The sequence below is a fragment of the Nicotiana tabacum genome, chromosome 11 (genome assembly GCF_000715075.1).
Source record: "Nicotiana tabacum cultivar K326 chromosome 11, ASM71507v2, whole genome shotgun sequence".
NCBI lineage: Eukaryota > Viridiplantae > Streptophyta > Magnoliopsida > Solanales > Solanaceae > Nicotiana > Nicotiana tabacum.
Genome location: NC_134090.1, coordinates 89,400,802 through 89,419,793, shown reverse-complemented (window position 1 = coordinate 89,419,793; position 18,992 = coordinate 89,400,802). Strand labels below are relative to the sequence as shown.

Sequence of the window (18,992 nt, the reverse complement as noted above, 5' to 3'; positions counted from 1 at the left end):
CTAATTAAAACACTTGACAAGGGAAACATAAAGATACACTACTACGCTCACGTACAAGCCAATGTTTAGTCACGACCGGCTAGTACTCTCTGCTCCAACCAATTGAGTTGGTCTTCCAGCTTTTTTTTCTTCTTCCACCTCCTTGAGTTTCACCTTCAACTCCTCAATTTCTTGGTTGGATCGGCGCTCTCTTTCCCATTGCCTCGTACACAACTTATGAAGATCATAAATTCTGTCTTTGTAGTATTCCTGCTTACATGGTTCATCCATCCACACCTCAAAATCACATGTAGGCTCGTCGGGTTGCCTATCAAACTTGTTCATACACGCCCAGTAGCGGCGTCCAACTTCTTCCCACCAATTGTACATACTGCATTTTTTCCCGCAATAGTACCTTGGGACATAAAAGGGTTGTTGAGACATTTCTTAAAGAGAAACTTTGGTTTTATGGAAATATTTGTTATTGGTAATTGTTAAGCGCAAAAAATAACTAGAATGCACCTATTATTTATAGGCAAGATTTCACATAAAACATAGTATTATACCACGCTTTACATATTAAAGTTTTTCTGAAACGAAACAGTTTTTTCGTAGTCGTTTCACCTATTTTCAGAACGACAAGACAACTGATAAAACGTAGTATTGTACCACGCTTTACATATTAAAGTTTTTCCTGATAAAACGTAGTATTGTACCACGCTTTACATATTAAATTTATTTTTTAATATGTAATTTTTTTATTCCACAATCTTGGTCTTCTTTACTAACACCAATAAGTTTAATATTTGAACAACCATATCAAAAGGTCATGTTAAAAAATAAGATGTAACCAGATTGTGGAACATAATTTTATTTGATAGATATTGCAACATACACAAGTACAAACACTTATTAGAAAAAACAATACGAAAACAAAAGACTAGGGGTATCCTTGATAGTTGGGTGCATTCGACGAACTTGCACCAGGAGCTGGATTACCACCGCCACGCACACCACCTGAATAAGGCACGTCCGAGCTTGGGGTGCAGAATTTTTTTATGTAAAACGCAGTATAATACCACGTTTTATGTATTTGAATTATTATTATGTCAGTTATCCGCAGAACACTTATTGGTAGGCCCAAAAATTAGTATAAAACGCAGTATAATAATATATTTAGTGTAAAATGTAGTATTATAATATATTTTACACTAAAAATAAATATTCTATGCAGTCCTGCAAAACTGTTATTATGGTGGGCCCAAAAATTATAGGGAAACGCAGTATAATACTGTGTTTTCCTTAAACACAATATTATAATACGTTTTCCTATAAAAGACTAATTTTTTAATAAAATATAATATAATATTGTGTTTTACTTTAACGGAGTTAACCGTTAAAGTAAAATGCAGTATTTTAATTAAAAATATAACTTTTTTTTAAAATTGTATAATCGTATTTTGTACCAAAAAAGCATCATTTCAATTTCGGACTTTGAAAACAATTGAGCACCGGAACCTGAGCCGTCTATCAAGAAAAGTAGAGAGGAAAAATAAAGTCAAAGTAAGGACAAAATGATGGAATAAGAGTTAGTAAAGACTAGGACAAGGAGTCGTATATTTAAACGACTCTCGATAAAATAACACTACTATAATAAGCAAAGACATTTCTAAATTACCTAAATTATGCTGTTTCTGTCAAACTTCTATTTCCCGCAAAAAGCTGATCCATTGACATGAAGCTGAAGATCTCAGACTAAAGTTCGCCGACAAGATTTCTGCTTTCATCTTTGTCTGATATCTTTGCAGGTTCATTCTTCTTCCGATTTTTATGTCAATGTCGATGTTTTTACATATAGAGATGCTAATTCAGCGGTTTTATTCACTAAATTCTTCATTTAGATCATTGTGTTACTTTATTTCTTCGATTTCTTTATTTTTTTTTAACTTTTCATTAGCACTTTTTTGGTGCACAGAAGATTTTAGCTTTTTTTGTTAGCTCGTGCTAGTTCTAGGGTTTTGTGTTGGACAGATGCTAATTGTATTGTTGACTTGTCTGATTTCTCTGAATAGAAGAATTGGTTCCTCCATTGGTATCTGCTCAGTGAAATTGTTAAATTGCCAGAGTTATTAGTTGGACCATTTAACAACTCCAGGAAAACTTAGCTTTAACCCGATACTACTTGGGGTAGGCATATGAATTCTCAATATTGATTCTGCTCCTTATGAACCTGTTTCTTAGAATGCTTACTAATAACTCTTTCGGGTTCCGTCAGTAGGGGACTTTCACAAATCGGATCTTTCAATACCACCCCAAATGAAAAAACAAATAAGAAAGAGTTGGCAAGATAGTGGAGAAGGGTAGAGGGGCGGGCCCATTATCCCCGAGTTTTGAAGGCCGCAGTTCGTGCTAGGGGTTTGCCCCAGACCAATTTCTCGCTCATCAAAAAAAGAAAAGAAAAGAAAGAGTAGGGAAGATACTTGTGAGGGTGAACTATAAGCTTTAAAAATTCTGATACTTAGTGTGTTGTCAGCCTGTCACTTTCATTTATTGATACGTGATGATATTTCTGCCCCTTTTTGTGTTGTTTTATTGTGGAAATAATCTTGAATTTCTTTGCTTTTAATGCAGATTTCTTGCTTTAGGTTTCACTATCCATCAGAATTGAGGGACTGTTTGCAGTATATTAAGTTGCAGCAATCAATTTTGAGGGCAAATGGTCATGCTTACTGGTTCTAATGAAATGCTGGGATTCTTTCTGTCTTGAAAAAAATAAATTTATTTGCCATGGGCGTAAGCTACTTGTCAATTTCAGCATTCTGCACTGCTCTGAGCTATGTTGGACTCCAGTGTTGGATGGGAATTTCAGTTCAGAAACTAAAAGCAGATGGGCTCATTGGGGAGAGTATTATCAACTTTGGGAATGAAAGCCGTGCATTAGAGACTCTTTTAGGTTCACAGACCACAATTGCTTTGGGAGCCAATTTTGCAGTTAACATATTTATCCTACTGGTTTTGTGTCTTAAGGTAATTGTTCTTTGCACATTGAGCTTAATGGTGATGACAGATATTGTTACCATGGGCTGGGAAATATCAAACAGAGCATTCAGTTCTTGCTTTTAAAAAGCTCGGAGTAAATCAGGAAATAGTACTCATTCTATTATAATGTGCTCGGCCTTCTATTCAGTATACCTGTGGATAATTTTTAGTTGTTGTTTTCCCTTTGACAAATGCACACAATTTATTATTTGTACATGAGGGACATGGTTATGGAATCAGATTGAAGGAAAGAAGACCATATTAGTGTTTGTTCTAGCTTATAATTTAGTTTAAGCTAACACCTTTTGAAAAGGGGGAATCACACTTGAGGATGTTTTAATGTAAATGTAATTACAGCCAAGTAGACTTCATTCATCCTTGGATAAGTGACACGGTTACATGTAAGGACTACCAGGTTATACCAGATAAGCCCTAACCATCTAGGACAAACTGGCAGGATGTGAAGTGAAAGAGTGGAGCATGGTAGTCGATACTAAAGGGGTCAAACCAAGTAGTATTCACGGACAAGCTTTAGAAGGAGGGAGCTTGTGGAAGTAAATGAAAAGTTGCATTAAGGAAGTAAAAAATGAAGTTCGTGTCTAAAAGACTAAGACCTCAACCACAAGAATCATGGTGGTGGAGTAAGGAGGTGCAAAGAGCTAAATCAAAAAGAGAGTGGTGTAAGAAGTTACCAACAATCATCATAAAAAAGAAAAGAAAAGAAGAAGTTACCAACAACAGTAGACGGAGAAGCCTTTGAAAGCTATAAGAGAACGAAAAAAGAATCTTAACCTCAAGATTCATTAATAATCACGTTCTTTTTCTTTTCCTGTTCAAGAGAAAGAATGTGATTATGAAGCTTGAGGTAAAGCCTTAGATAGATCACTTCTACCAAAAGTAATGGACGTGGAAAGGAAATAAAGTAATATATAAACTAGCACCACTGAGAGAGTGGAGGGATAGATTCAACTGTAGATGACTCCTAAATAATTCTGAGAGGAAATAGTGTGATCAAATAGGAGAGATGAAAATCCTACTTTGATCAATTTCTCAGCACAAATCACGAGGACAAATTTTCAGATTTTCGTGCATATGTGATAGAGAGAAACCTTAGTATAGACTCAACTATAGATGATTCCTAAATAATTCTGGGAGGAAATAGTGTGATCAAATAGGAGAGACGAAAATCCTACTTCGATCAATTTCTCAGCACAAATCACAAGGACAAATTCAGATTTTCGTGCATATGTGAAGAGAGAAACCTTAATTACACTCTTAGAAGTAGGTCTACTGAAGTAAAGGAGGCCAAAGTAGCTGAGTTAGAACGCGTTTATTAATGATTAAGTACCAAGAAGGTACTACAACAGTATAGAAGCAAAGGACAACCTTTCAGCTTTACTGAATTGCTATCAAATCTCTTAATTTCTTCTTTATTGGACATTTATGCATGTAATGGCTTTGTTTCTGAATATTGGTGTGAACATTCGAAATAGGACCTTCTAGTGGAAGTTCATGGGAAAAATAGGTATCTCTTTGTGCACCTGAATCCTTTTCAAATTTTTATATAACTTTTACAACACAAGTGTTTTCACGACTTTTAAGGTATTAGCTATAAATTTAATTGGGTCGTCTTTCTCAGATAGATTTGGTCATCGACAATCTTTGTGCTTTCTGCAGACAATATTCTTTGGAGATTTGCACTCACCAGAAATACGAAAGCTGGTTGAGCGCCTCATCAATTATGTTATTTCCAAGGTAAATATCTTAGTTATATGAATAGTAGGCAGTGTGTAGAACCTTGATGAACTTTCACTTTCTTTTCTTTCCCTGTTGAAGGACTATCATTATGGGTCAAAACTCTACACTATGTGACAGATAAGGAGAGTTATGCAACATATAGTGTTGCCATTGTCTCATTTGATTTTACTTTTTAAGAACTTTCTATGGCCCCTTTAAATGGCAAGCAAAATATTATGTCATAGCATTGATTTGTATGATTAAGTAAGCTGATGTGTATAGTTACTTGTTCTCCCTTCTTTCTTGGAGCAATGCTGAGCCAAGTGAGTATGAGCACCTGATGCAAAGAAATTAAAAAGAATTAGGAAGGGGGAGGGATGAAGGCCTCTCTTTTAAAACTAGCTCTATTCCAATTTCTTGATAACTTGTTGAAAGAAGTGAGCTTTAGCTTTGTTAAGATTATTAGCTCCTCTCAGTCCTTGCTATGGAAGATCTCAATAGTTGATCTACTGGGTTCTTATCAATGAATTGAACTGAAGATGGTGATAGAAGTGAGCTTCTGCCTGGTTTAGGTTATTAGCACTTAGCACCTCTCAGTCTTTGCTATGCAAGACCCCAGTAGTTGATCCCGGGTTCTTCTTGTCAATTAATTGAACTAAAGATAGTGCACTGTAAAAATTGTTATAGCTTCAAGATATATATGCCGGAGGAAAGAAGGGAGAACCGGCATGCAATTATTTTGTTGGACTTGGACTTGCAATCTATAACGAATTTTTTTTAATATCATGCAGTCTTCTAAGTTCAGGAGTTGAAGATCTCAATTTCTTCTGATGATTTTAGCTTTCTCTGATTTCTTTTTATTTTATATTGGAAACTTTTGATGTGTTAGGATAATTATTCAATCCATGTCGGGTTCCAATTTGAGATGTCTGTTTTTAATCATTCTTCAAATAAGCCCGGAATGTTCACAAAGGTTACAGGGTAACCATCAATATCACTGTTGTCAGATTACTACATGTTGAAGTCCAACAACATGATATCGAAGGAAGAAATTTCCCAAGTTCAAGAATATGATGTGTCTCTCTTATTAAGAAAGCTTAAGTTTGAAGATATATTCTGTTTTTTTTTTTTTTTTTTTTTGATAAATGAAGTTCGTGCTTTTTTAAGCTTTTAATTCAACATATAGTCTTTGAATTGTTTTAAACTGTTGGCTTGAATGTGTATGTCTTGTCATGGCGATTTTTCACTGATGAGCAACTGCAGGAGTTCTGAATCACTTCTTTGCAATGATCTAGAGCAAACTCAGTGCTTGAGACTTACAGATCCATGTTTACATTTGCTAGCTTAGTCATTACTACATTCATGTTGTCCTCTACGTGTAAACTTTATACTAATGAAGTCAATGAAGTAATTATCGCATTCATGTTTTTCTCTAATAGTTATATTGGAAGTATTTTAGTATTTCTGTCCACTGATAACTATTTCCAGGGAACTTTTCTTCCATTGGTAGTTCCACCAACGCTGTATCAAGCAGGCCTATGGTCAACGTGGCTTGTTGTTCTTTGCTTTCTAAAGGTATCTACTGCTGTGTTCTCTAAGCTTGTGAATGTTGGGGTTTTGAGCGTCTAGTCTTGGACAAAATCTAAATATATGTTTGCCCAGATGTTTCAAGCTTTAGCTAGGGATCGACTTGAACGACTGAATGCCTCTCCTTCAGCTACTCCCTGGACATACTTCCGTGTGTATTCTGCCTTATTGCTGGTTTTCTCAGCCAACTTACTCTGGTAATTCCTAGACCTAAATCTGTTTATTGTGCATTATATAATGGCATAGGTCACTTTTTTTCTTTTAAGACCATATTTAGTTTTTAGGATATAGAAGGTATTGTATGTGTATTGTCGTTGCCACTGATGGGTGTCGATACGTTATGATTCTGGTGTAGCTATAGTATCCATCCAGGATTCGTTTAGACAAAACATGGTCTTTGACTAGATAAACAACAACAACAACCCTGTAGAATCCCACAAGTGGGGGCTGGGAGGGTAGTGTGTACGCATACCTTACCCCTACTCCGAAGGAATAGAGAGACTGTTTCCGATAGACCCTCGGCTCACGAAGACGAAAAGAGACAATAGATCAATAACAACAACAGAAGCCAGAAAGATAATACCAGCAACGTAGGAAACAGAAAGTAGAAAGACAAACAATAACTGATTTGGAAGACAAACTTGCCCACAAAAGTTATCTGCTACTCATGGACAACTCTAAGTGGAACTTGTCTCACACAAGATACCTCATTAGAAGGAGTTTCCAACTAGCTAATAGATGCTACATGTGCCAACAAAACTCAGAGTCTATTAACCATCAAGATACCTCATTAGAAGGAGTTTCCAACTAGCTAATAAATGCTACATGTGCCAACAAAACTCAGAGTCTATTAACCATCTTCTTCTTCACTACCTAGTAGCCACTTCCATGTGGTCTATGTTTTTTTTCCATTATGGGAATAAGCTGGACCCTACCTCAGGGCATTAAGGAAGCAGTTGAAGGGTGGAGCACGTGGAAAGTTGAAAGAGCCATCAGGAAAATCTGGAAGATGATCCCTCCTTGCGTCTTTTGGGTTCTTTGGACAAAGAGTAATCACAGATGTTTTGATGGAGCTTCAACTCCTCATTTTTTGAAAGCTAAAGGTCTAGTGTACCGTTTTAGTTGGAGCAACCTAACCCTATAAATAATGTTGCGTCCTATCTAGATTTTATCAGTTCACTTACTTTGACTTAGGCAATACTTTTGTTCTTTTGTTTCTTTTGTTAGCTCTTTGTCTGGAATTGAAACACATTGTGATGGAGCTAACAATGGCCTATTTTGTGTTTCTGCATCTTCTGGATGCCATAAATGAATCATCTTACTTCATCAAAAAAAAAGACAAGCAATAACAATAAACAGTAACAATGGCACAGTACTACGAACACGAGGAAATAGTATGGACACAACATGAATCACTAGCAGTCTAAGACAAAACACTATCAGGCTAGCACCACATCCAGTACGAAGTAGAAAAATGCTCAACTACCTCCTAACCTTCGACCCTAATGCTCAACCTCCACATCTTCCTATCAAGGGCTAAGTCCTCGGAAATCTGAAGCCGCGCCATGTCCTGCTTGATCACTCTCCCCAATACTTCTTAGGCCATCCTTTGCCTCTCCTCATACCCGACAAAGCCAGCCGCTCACACCTCCTTACCGGATCCCCAATACTTCTTAGGCCGTCCTCTGCCTCTCCTCATACCCGACAAAGCCAGCCGCTTGGCATCCAGGCTCCTCTTTCGCATGTGCCCGAGCCTTCTAAACCGCGTTTCCCGCATCTTGTCCTCCATGGGAGCCATGCCCACCTTCACCCGAATATCTTAATTCCTAATCTTATCCAGCTTAGTGCCTGCACATCCATCTCAACATCCTCATTTCTGCTACTTTCATCTACTGGATATGATAATTCGTGACTGGCCAACACTCAGCCCCATACAACATGGCCGGTCTTTGACTAGAGAAAACAGAAGAATATTCTTACCAGATTCATTCGCTCAACTCCTCCTACAACCTCAACCACCAGTGTTGCCTCTATTAGGTCAAGGTCTGACCTTCGGTAGAGTCATTTCGTGATTGAAAGTACCTTTTTCGAAAGTGATCCATTCTTGAGTTGATTGATACCATATATTCTGTCAGCAGTGAGACTGCTGCAAAGTGGAGAATGAAAGGGAGAAGCAGCTTTAAGATGGCATAGAGACTGCTGCAAATCCGAGAATGAGAATGAAAAGGAGAACCAGCGAGTGATGAGGAAGATGGACAAGGGAAAGATCGGAAGGTAGGAACTATTGGAAGGCTTAAAAGAAGAATGAATAGAAAAGGAAAAAAAAAAGGGTGATGTGGCCTCCATGGAGATTGCAGATAGGTGAGAGTTTTCCCATTGTAGAAACCTTTGTTGCCTTCTCCTTCTCTCCCTAGTCTTGCTTTTGTTTGGTTGGGAAGACTCTAGAATCTTAAAGAAAAAAAAGGAAAAAGGAAATACATATGAAAATGTTATCATTCTCAAAAAAAATAAAAAAAAAGGCGAAAAAGGAAAAAGAAGGAAAGGAGAAAGAGGCCTTAGTCCAGTGGGCTATCCTTTCTCTGAGTAGCACCGTATTAGAGCGAATGCAACTTTTAGAATGAGTTCCTTACCCGATAACAGTGTTATCAAAGGCGAAAAGCGCAAAAAAGCTCTAAGGTCCGAGGGGGCTTTAAGTGCAAAGCGCAAATAAAGCGCAGGTTTTAATGAGAAAAGGCGCAACCGGAGAAAAAGTAAAAATATGTATATGTAGTCCAAGACTAATAATTATACGTATGAATAACAAATATATGAACAAAGAAATTACAAAATAATTACGATAAAGTGAAATATCAATTGTTTAATGTCGCCTTTTCAGGATTACACTCATTGGTAAGGAAAAATATGCCTTAGAGCTTTGATGCGCCACTAAAGCGCCCACAAAGCGAGGCGAAGCGCTCAACATGTTTTAAGCCTCGCTTCAGGGCTTAAGCACGCCTTTGACAACACTGCCTGATAATGCATTTCCATGTATATAGATGATACAACTTGGAAAATCTGTTTTATTATGCTAACACACAAGGGATAGCGTTAGCTCCAGGATTGAGGACACCCGAAGAAGAGTGCCAGAAGAGGGAAAACCACATTGGGGAGCTTGTCGGATTCAATGTGCTAACACAATTGCCATACCAAAGGCTCGCATAAGGCACGTTTAAGGCCTGAACTTAGGTGCAGAACAGGCTGAGTGCTTCCCCTCACTTAACTGGCGCTTCGGTGCAGGCACCAAGGTGCTAAGGCATTAAGCTATCACCAACAGAGAGTAGCCTTGAAGAAGTGACACTAAACAATAAATGTTTCTCTTATTTGTAAAAGTTTTAATTCGTTTTTTTTTAATTTCTCTTATTTGACTTAGAGCCCTAATGGAGCTCAGCAATTTTTGCCACTTTTTGCCTTTGATAACACTGCACAATGGGAAAGATTTAGTTGTATGATTGTAGAAGAGAACTCATCTTTATGTTTTACCTTCTTGCTTAGATCATTGCTTTGGTAACATGAATAATGTTGTGCAAGTAAAAATGGAAACAGTAAAGGCAGGTCAGCATCTAGACTTAAGCCTCTTAATGGGGTACCTATTATGACACCAAGTCCTCAATAAGGCTGGACTTCCCTACACTTTGGCTCCTGAAAATCCATTTCCCTCAGCTCTCTGCTTCCCTTTTCGAAACCTTCATTCCTTGGCGGAGGCCTGGAATTAGTGATTTGCATCTTTGTGCATTTCTCCGAAACCCTTTCTATTCTTTTTAGAGCTTGGAGTATGTATTCTAAAAATTTAGGTGTGTCTGAAAGAATGATCGAACAATAAGAGACCGTGGTCCATAAGGGTCCCTTTTAGAAATCATGAGAGGTATTTCTTAAACAATGTTGATGTTTGAGTGTTGGACTCTCTATACTGGAACCAGATCTTCAGTTTCTTTCCTTGGGTGACATATAAAGTGCTTTAAGTACACCATCTGGTATTTTTTTACGACTTATCTAACTACACTTTTCTTTGTTCTCTTCCAGGATGAGGGTGTGCCTGGTTGTATATAGAACAATAAGTTCATCCGTGTTTTTGTTATTGTTCTTTGAGCCTCTTAGCATTGCATTTGAGACGCTTCAGGTACTGTACATAAGAAGGTTATAGCTTCTACTTCTCTTAGATATACGCAATGCACTTTTGATTTTTTTTTTGTGACCTTCTCAAAAGCATGTTAACAATTGCATTTTGTATGCAAATCCTTCTCTGTAGGCTATTCTTGTTCATGGATTCCAGTTGCTCGACATATATATCCATGACTCGGCAAATGATATTTCAAATAGCCGAATATCCAAGCTCTTTGACATATCTGCTGCAGGTAATTTATGTGCTGGTAACTTTTGCTGTAGGTGGTCTTGTTGATTGATTAATGAGCTTCTGTGATTTATTTTAGATGCACCGTGCCGTACTGTAGTGGATTTTTATTCAATGTTCTGCATTTGAGATTTTTGTTTGATTTATCGACCCTCTTTTGAAATGTTTTCTCCACTCTCTCTCTCTCTCTCTCACACACACACACACACACATATATATATATATATATATATATATATATATATATTGTGATCCTTTTCTGAATGAGTTTGATCCTCTTTGTTTTCCCTGCCTTATTCTTTATCAGTACTAATGAAATATTCCACTTATATGATTTTACAAAGTTCATTTACTTAAAAAGTTGTCTTTCACTTGGAAGTTTTTCTAATCAAATGCACCCTACTCATAGCTAATGAAGGGTTTATGTGCATTAGTGCTGAGCTAGTCTGAATGTATATACAGTTGGAGGATGCAGAGAGAGTTTATTTTCTGCCTCTGTTCTGACTTCTGTATGTTGTTTCAAGTGAAGTCTGTGCTCTGAAACACTTTTTATCCGTCTTCCCCGTACCCTGTTCATGCAGGACTGATGTATCTAGGATATTAACTCGAGTAAAAGATATAATGATTCTTTTTACGTCTTCACCCATCTCCAGTCTCCTATCTCATTCCTGTAAACCTCCTACAGGCTCATTTGGGGAATGGAAAGGCATTCTTATTCGGAATATGGGTTTTCTCCTAGACATGATGACTCTGTTGATGGCTCTCGCTCATTATGTGCACATATGGTGGCTCCATGGCATGGCGTTTCACCTAGTGGATGCAGTTCTTTTCCTAAATATCCGTGTAAATATCTATCTATATAAATTAATGTAATCTCATAATTTTTCAAATACCTCTGTTGCCCTCTTCTATCTAAATCTATCGGAAACAGCCTCTCTGTCCTTCTAGGATAGGCGTAAGGCTACGTACATCTCACCCTCCCTAGACCCCACTTGTGGGAAATTACTGGGCTCGTTGTTGTTGTTGTTGCCCTCTTCTATCTAATGTTTAGTTTGTCCATGCAGTGTTACTAAACTTAGTTCATTTTGAGCAGGCTTTATTGAGTGCTATTGTAAAACGTGTCAAAGGGTTCATTAAACTGAGAATAGCATTGGGCACACTTCATGGTGCACTTCCTGATGCAACTTTGGAAGAGCTACAGACTTATGATGATGAATGCGCTATTTGTAGGGTATCTCCCTCCCCCTCTTTATAGCTTCCTTGTTTTTATTCTATTTCGTTTTGTTTCATTTTATTCTTTTTGCTCTGAATGTATAAGCCTTTAATATGTTGGATAACAACAGGAACCAATGGCAAAGGCGAAAAAGCTATCTTGTAATCATCTTTTCCATCTTTCATGCTTGAGATCTTGGTATGGCCTGTATTTATTGCTTGAAATGTTTACCAGGTAGTGCAAATTGCAATGTTATCAGGAAACTTCATATACTTGCATGGTAAATAATTACAGGTTAGATCAAGGCTTAACTGAAAATTATTCATGTCCCACTTGCCGGAAGCCGTTGTTTATAGGCAGAAGCGAGAATGAGGTAAATCCTCATACTGCAGATGTTCGGGGTGACGAGCTGCTTGCTCGTGAGATGAGTATGGGGCTTGATCGGTTGAATCTTCCTGGTCATGCACTTCCAAATGAAGTTTCCCGCAATCAAACGCACAACCCTCTTGAAAGCAGTGATTGGAGGTCTGTTTTCTTGTGTTATTGTTGGTAACTGCTTCTTACCCCATATTTCACTATAGGTGTTGGAGAAGAAATGAATTCATATAAAATATGTAAATGTGATAATATATATGTATGAAGGAGCCTTCACAAATGTGAGAAGTAGGGTGGTCTTATAAAGGACTTTCCTATAGCTATGTGATTAGTTCAAGGATTCGCTTTGAGCCCTTAATTGTTTGCCTTAGTTATGGATGAGCTAGCTAATAATATGCAAGCTGAGGTCCCATAGTGCATGCTATTTTGCTGATGAATTCACCGATTTTTTTTTATAAGGTATTATTTTATAAATGGGTGAGCAGCAACAAGGTTGTGCTGGAGCATTGAGCCAATAACTAGCTTCTTTTCGTTATAACAGAGTATGTAAGGAGTTGAAAAAGTCAAACATGGCCTCAACATCTTGAGAGACATTACATTTGCCATATGGTCCCAAAAAAATAACAAACGAATACATTTGAAATTGAAACAAAGTATATTTTGTTGTTTGTCTTCATAAATTATGGAATTCGTCCTTGCCAGGTGGTCCACCAAATAGGTGCTAGGATGGCTTACCATAATCTTGTGAGGATACTTCTCAGTCCCTGACATTCCACTCTATAGAAGTTCCAAAACAGTTCTAGGTATAGCCCGTTTGAGTCCGAGAAGAGAGCGAGAAGCATGTCCCATAGCTGGACAGTGACGCAAAATAAGTGATTTTCATCCTCCTGATGCACTTCACAGAAAGGACATGCTGCATATGACTAGTCCCCTTCTGGAAGTTGCACTGCGTGAGGAAAGCATTTTTTCCGACCAACCAAATGAAGCATTGGATTTCCAAGGATAAGATGTGCGTGTGTTATGGGTGTCCTGAGAAATGGAGTACCATGACTTGACAGAAAAAAACTCTTCTTCTATACCCTTCCAGCATAGATAGTCTTGTTTGTTAGGACAGATGGAATTCCTTGTAGCAATAAGCAGACTCTATCCTATTCTCAATTGTTGCAATCCCTTCGAAAATCAAAATTCCACCCTTGGTTGGGTCAATAATCAGCAACAGGAGCTACCTAATTGGAAGCCAAAGCAAAGAGGTCCGACTTCCGGGAATTGTTGTTCGAGAGGGGTATGACCCATCCAAGTATCATGCCAAAAGCTTATCTTCCTTCCTTCTCTCAACTGATAATAGGTGTTGCCTAGAAAGTCCTCCTAATGTGACCTGACATACAGAGAAGCCTTAAATTTTTTTTTTTTTGGGATAAGGTAAAGTATTAATAAAAAGTGTACCAAGAAGGTACATGAGTACAAAACAGAGCAGACAGCACCGACAAAGAGCACTCTATTACATCTTTCCCAACAAATCCAAAAACTACTGATCCATACCAAACTATCTAATAAATACCTATTACACAAAAAAAAACAGATTATGCAGACATAAATTTTTGAGACTAGAAATATTGTTCTTTTTATTCTCAAAACAAACACTATTTCATTCTGCCAAAATGGTCCAGCTATCAATTAGACTCCTAATATCTGAAGGCATAGCCCAAATGACACCACAAAAGATTCAGAAATAGCTCCCAGCATTGCTTAGAAACTTTTGCAGTGAACAAAGAGAGGATTTACTGAGTCCAAACTTTCTTCACACAGATAACACTGTTGCTTAAGGTAAAGCCTCTTCTCTGTAGATTATCTTGAGTTAAACAAGCTTCTCCGATGGCAACCCATCCAAAACAAGACACTTTGAGAGGTGCTTTGGTTCTCCATAGCATTTTCCATGGCCAATTCATCACATAATACTTAGCTGGGGGCTTTGTTATCCACTGATCGAACATTCCTTACTTGGTTTCAATGACTTTTCTTCATAGTGCTTGATCCTCCTTTGTGAATCTCCATAATCATTTACGAGAAGGCTGTCATTTTGAACTTGTAAGTTCTTACGCTGAGACCATTGGCTTTCTGTTCAGTCACAACAACTTTCCAATTATCAAGGTTGAAGAAGTATTTGTTCTTTATTCCCTTGCCAAAGGAAATCCCTGCGGATTTTGTCTAGCCTCTTGGCTACAGAATAAGGCAAGGGAAATAATGCCATGGTATAAGCCGGTAAGACATCCAAAATGCTGTTTACAAGTACCAGTCTGCCACCAGAATGCTGTGGACAGCTTCCTCTCGCATTTCTCCAGAATGCTGTTCTAGATGGCAGACTTGGCAGTTCACTTGTGTAATGGGAGACCCAAGTGGAAGGCAATCATCCTATGTTAAAGCCAAGAATTTCAGCCAACTGTGGGAGATTGTGGACTTCATTAACCGGCCACTGTGGGAGATTGTGAAGTAGTTACATTCAACAGATGGTTACTAAAAAAAGAAGCAATATGGATGTAAAATAGAGAGGTTAACTGAGATGGTTTGACCATGTACTACCTAGTCGTCCAAATGTTACAGTTCATAGGTGCATCACCATGATAATTGAAAGTTTTAAAGAGGGACAGGATAAACCTAAAAGTACATGGAAGGAAGTTGTTTGAAGAGATCTACGAATTTTCAGAATCCATGAGGACTTCGTGAAAAACATAACAAAATGGAAAGCAAAAGATCCATAGAATTGATACTAACTAGTTGACATTATGGCTTAGTTGTATTGCTACATTTGCAGCAGGTCCGGTCCTAGATCTTTTTATTTTGATAATATATTTTTATGTTGTCTTAGGATTAAGCGAGATTTAGAGACCTCTAGTTTGAGAACTCCTAATTTATTGAGTATTGGAATGAAAAGAGTGAAGATAGCAGAGTTTAGGGAGTCCTTATAGCCGACTCAACTACTTTGTGATTGACACAGTTATTTTAAAGGTGATATGATGGCCACTTGTTTGTGCAAAAAGTGGAACATCTGTTGTTTATAACACAGTTTATCAGTGCTTGATAGATATTGTTTGTATTATTGCAGTTCTGGTGCATATTAATGATCTGAAACTTTGCATTGGAGGTCCTTGACAAATGCTGATCTGTATCATAGATTGAATTCTCTTACTAATGGGCCATTTTCTTTCTCATTCTTTTGATGCTCTGTTGCTTGTCAATTGTCATCTTTTGCAGTATCTTCTCATCACCTAAAAACAGAGAGGTCAATAATTTTGCTCTCCTTTCTGTTTACAGGGGTTCGGGAATTGATTCAGGTTGGTTGGGCTTAGATGATGCTGGACCATCTACAAGCATCAGATCAGGGGGACTGGGTCGAGTTCAGACAGTGATGAGGCATCTCGCAGCTGTTGGAGAAACATACGCACAAACTGCTCTAGAAGATGCTGCCTGGAACCTTTGGTCTATGCGTGCCTCCCAAGCTGGTACTTCCAGTTCAGCAATCCCTCCCGCAGGTAATGTGAGGCACGTCGGAGGTGCTGGAGGGTTGCACTTGAGGACACCCTCACGTGCCACAAACAACAATGTATCCAACATATATACAATGGTTGAAACTGTTAGAGAAGTGCTGCCACACATACCTGATGAAATTATTCTTGAGGTATGGTCGCATTTTTTTAGAGGTTCTCCCATGAAATACGAATGTGATTTATTGTTTTCTCTACAACCCTTTTACTGTTCTGTTAAGTCCAAAGATCAGTAGAAAGGGAATTGGCACCTGGAGGAGTGTGCATCTACTTGTTGAGTCGGTATTAATTATAAAAAGTGAGAGATATGAAAAAGCGAAAAGAATGGCTGGTGTTCTTGCAGATAAATGGTAGGGCAGGGGAAATGAGAAATTCATAGTTCTGTGATCTTTGTCCTTGTCATTCCCCTTGACATGGTATTTCAGCCTCTGTCCCAATTTATATGATACTTTTTCCTTTTTAGTCTATCCCAAAAAGATTGATTCCTTTCTATTTTTAAAAACAATTTAACTTTAAACTTCCCATTTTGCCCTTAATGAGCTGATGTATATCCACAGAAATTTCTATGGCGTGTTTTAGACCACAAGTTTCAAAAGTCTTTCTTTCTTTCTTAAATTTCGCGTCCAGCCAAACCACCTCACGTAAATTGGGTGAGCGAGTATTATTTAAAGTCCCTTTAGATTAAAAGAGGGTGGTGAAAGTTATGTTATATAGTGCTAAATAGCGGTAAGTTCATATTTTTAATGCCCATTATTTGGGTGGCTGGTGCAGTATACACGCAAAATAGTGATTACAGTACCACATTAACCGACCATCTTGTTGACATTCCTTGGAGAAATTTGCTTTGTGCTATTTCCCTTCCCCTATTCCCCGTTCCTCACTCTCCAACCTAAAAGGAAAAAGAAAAACTATAATATCTCGTAAATTAAATATCCAAGTAACTCCTCCATCCTGGAGTATAAATTGAAAAAAAGAGTGTAATTTGTGTTACTGCAATATCCTGCTGCTTGGAAAATATTACAATACATATTTAACTAATAATTTCATGGACTATTAAGTGTATATTTGCTTCAACCATGAACAATTCATTATCTCTTTGACTTTACATTCCTGTGTTGGTGCTTCTTTCCAAATTGTAATTTAAAGTTGATAAATTTGATTGCAGGATTTACAACGAACTCACTCGGTGACTGTTACTGTGAATAATCTTCTGCACATGTGATTATACCTACCTTTCGATATGATACAGTTGTGGTATGTCTTTCACTGAGGCAGGTTAAAACTGAAGCTTTGGTTGAGTACAGGTCTGAGGTTTCCAAAGTGTCCTGGTGCCGAGCCTGATACTACATTGTTATCTTGATATATATTAGTTTCACTTTTCTGTAGATATAAATGACTTAGGGAACCTGCTTTTACAGTAAAATGATAAAATAATTCCATTTTGCGAAATAAAAAGAGCATATTTTTTGGCGCAGATTGTAGATATTGCCATTTTACTTTGTCAAACAGTGGTACTAGCGTCCAACTGGGATGGAATAATATCTGGTCAAGCGAAGAGTTTCTTTTGCTTCGTAGTTGGTTGTGTCATGTTAAATTCGTTCTGGGGATTTTCTTGGAAAAAAGATGTCCAAGGAAAGCGATTCGGATGCTGGTTGAAGTGATTTTGTTTCGTTGTTTCATATCATTTGTAGATTTATTAGTTTAAACTAGAAAAATGGCTTCACAAGAATGAGGGTTTCTTTTTGTTTGTCGAGAATTTAATATCAGCGAATTAAATTCATAGAAATTTTCAATTAAGTGGTAGACTTTGTTTTCCATAAAAAAGCTCAAAGAAAGCAATAAATCTGTATGTAAATATTTGTTAAAACAAAATCAGAAGTTTAATACTATATCAAAGGGATTCGTACTCATTGGGTTTATTTTCAATTGTTTGAGCTTTATTTATTTATAAAAATAAAAGGGATAAGTTAACAAAAGTGGGGCTTGAACTTTAAATTGGTAATAATTTCCATCAAAATATTAACATTGCTAGGATAAGGTTCCATTTTCGCACGTAAATGTTAAACGTATTTACAAAAAAAGGTACTACGATTGTTGGCAGGCAAATATGCAAATTTGCATTTTTTTTCCAAGATGGAAGGAACTGAAATTGGGTAGAATTCACAAATTGCCAGTTTTCAGCCTATGTGGTTGCAAAATTGCCATTGTCATGAAGTTTCACTTGTGACTTTTGAAACTGTACGTCGGTGCTTGTGACATTTGAGACTGCATGACAGTGGCTATTTTCCAAAGACAGCGCTGAAAAATGGCAAGTGAACGCTATTTCTACCTCAAATTGCATGCTGGCTCATGGTCATTTGTGTTTTGGACGGGAAATTTATAACTTAAGGTTTTCTTAATTTGCTTAGTTTTACAAACTTGAAGAACGTATATATCTGATCCAGATAAACGACGAGAAACATGTCCGGCCAAGAGTCTTTACTTTGATCAAAAGAAAAGTAAAACATAATTTATATGCAATAGGAAAAAAAAAGGTCCTTATGTTTTTTTTGTATTTTAGTGAGTGGAAAGAAGAGCATAATAGCAGTCACATGGGAATTCATTTCAGGAGAATCTTTAATGATGTTAACTTCATTCACACTCAAATTATAATTCCCAGGTGCTCATCATCTTCATGCCATGCGTATACCTATGTTTTTGACTTCACACACCACTTTTGACTTCGAAAATATATTTTTTTGTCCTAGGATACCATTCTGTTAACAAAATTACTTTTGTGCTCCTTTAATTTCTTTCTAAAGTTCCAAAGATTGAGGTCAATGAGTAGGGAAAACATACTAAATGAGTATATATGTTCCTTTGAAAAAAACCATATATTATCCAAATGAGTTGGTAAGTATATATATATTTTCACAGTATTTAGTCTAACCTTGAGGTAAAAAAAACTATCAAAAGTACTGTTACAGTCAGCTCTCTTAATTTCATTTTATTCTCTCTTGGTCACTTTCCGTTCTTCAGCAACTTTGCAGAGTTACTATAGTGAGAAGATATACTTCTGTAAGTAAGTACTCTTCCCTTTTATCTAATTTCAAGCTCTTTCATCTTCCTTCCTGGATTCTTCAGAGCATGTGTTTGC

At 37.3% G+C, this 18,992-nt stretch overlaps 1 protein-coding gene across 1 annotated transcript; it reads left to right on the top strand.

The window, feature by feature from the left end:
* Positions 1-1,544: 1,544 nt before the first annotated feature.
* Positions 1,545-17,330, top strand: LOC107760187 (E3 ubiquitin protein ligase RIN2). Its single transcript, XM_075225280.1, has 13 exons — positions 1,545-1,787; positions 2,611-3,006; positions 4,696-4,773; positions 6,244-6,330; positions 6,418-6,539; positions 10,402-10,498; positions 10,628-10,733; positions 11,415-11,572; positions 11,823-11,960; positions 12,073-12,140; positions 12,237-12,467; positions 15,627-15,990; positions 17,022-17,330. The coding sequence occupies exons 2-13, from the start codon at positions 2,767-2,769 to the stop codon at positions 17,076-17,078; spliced, it is 1,746 nt and encodes a 581-aa protein (XP_075081381.1). The 5' UTR covers positions 1,545-1,787; positions 2,611-2,766; the 3' UTR covers positions 17,079-17,330.
* Positions 17,331-18,992: the final 1,662 nt, after the last annotated feature.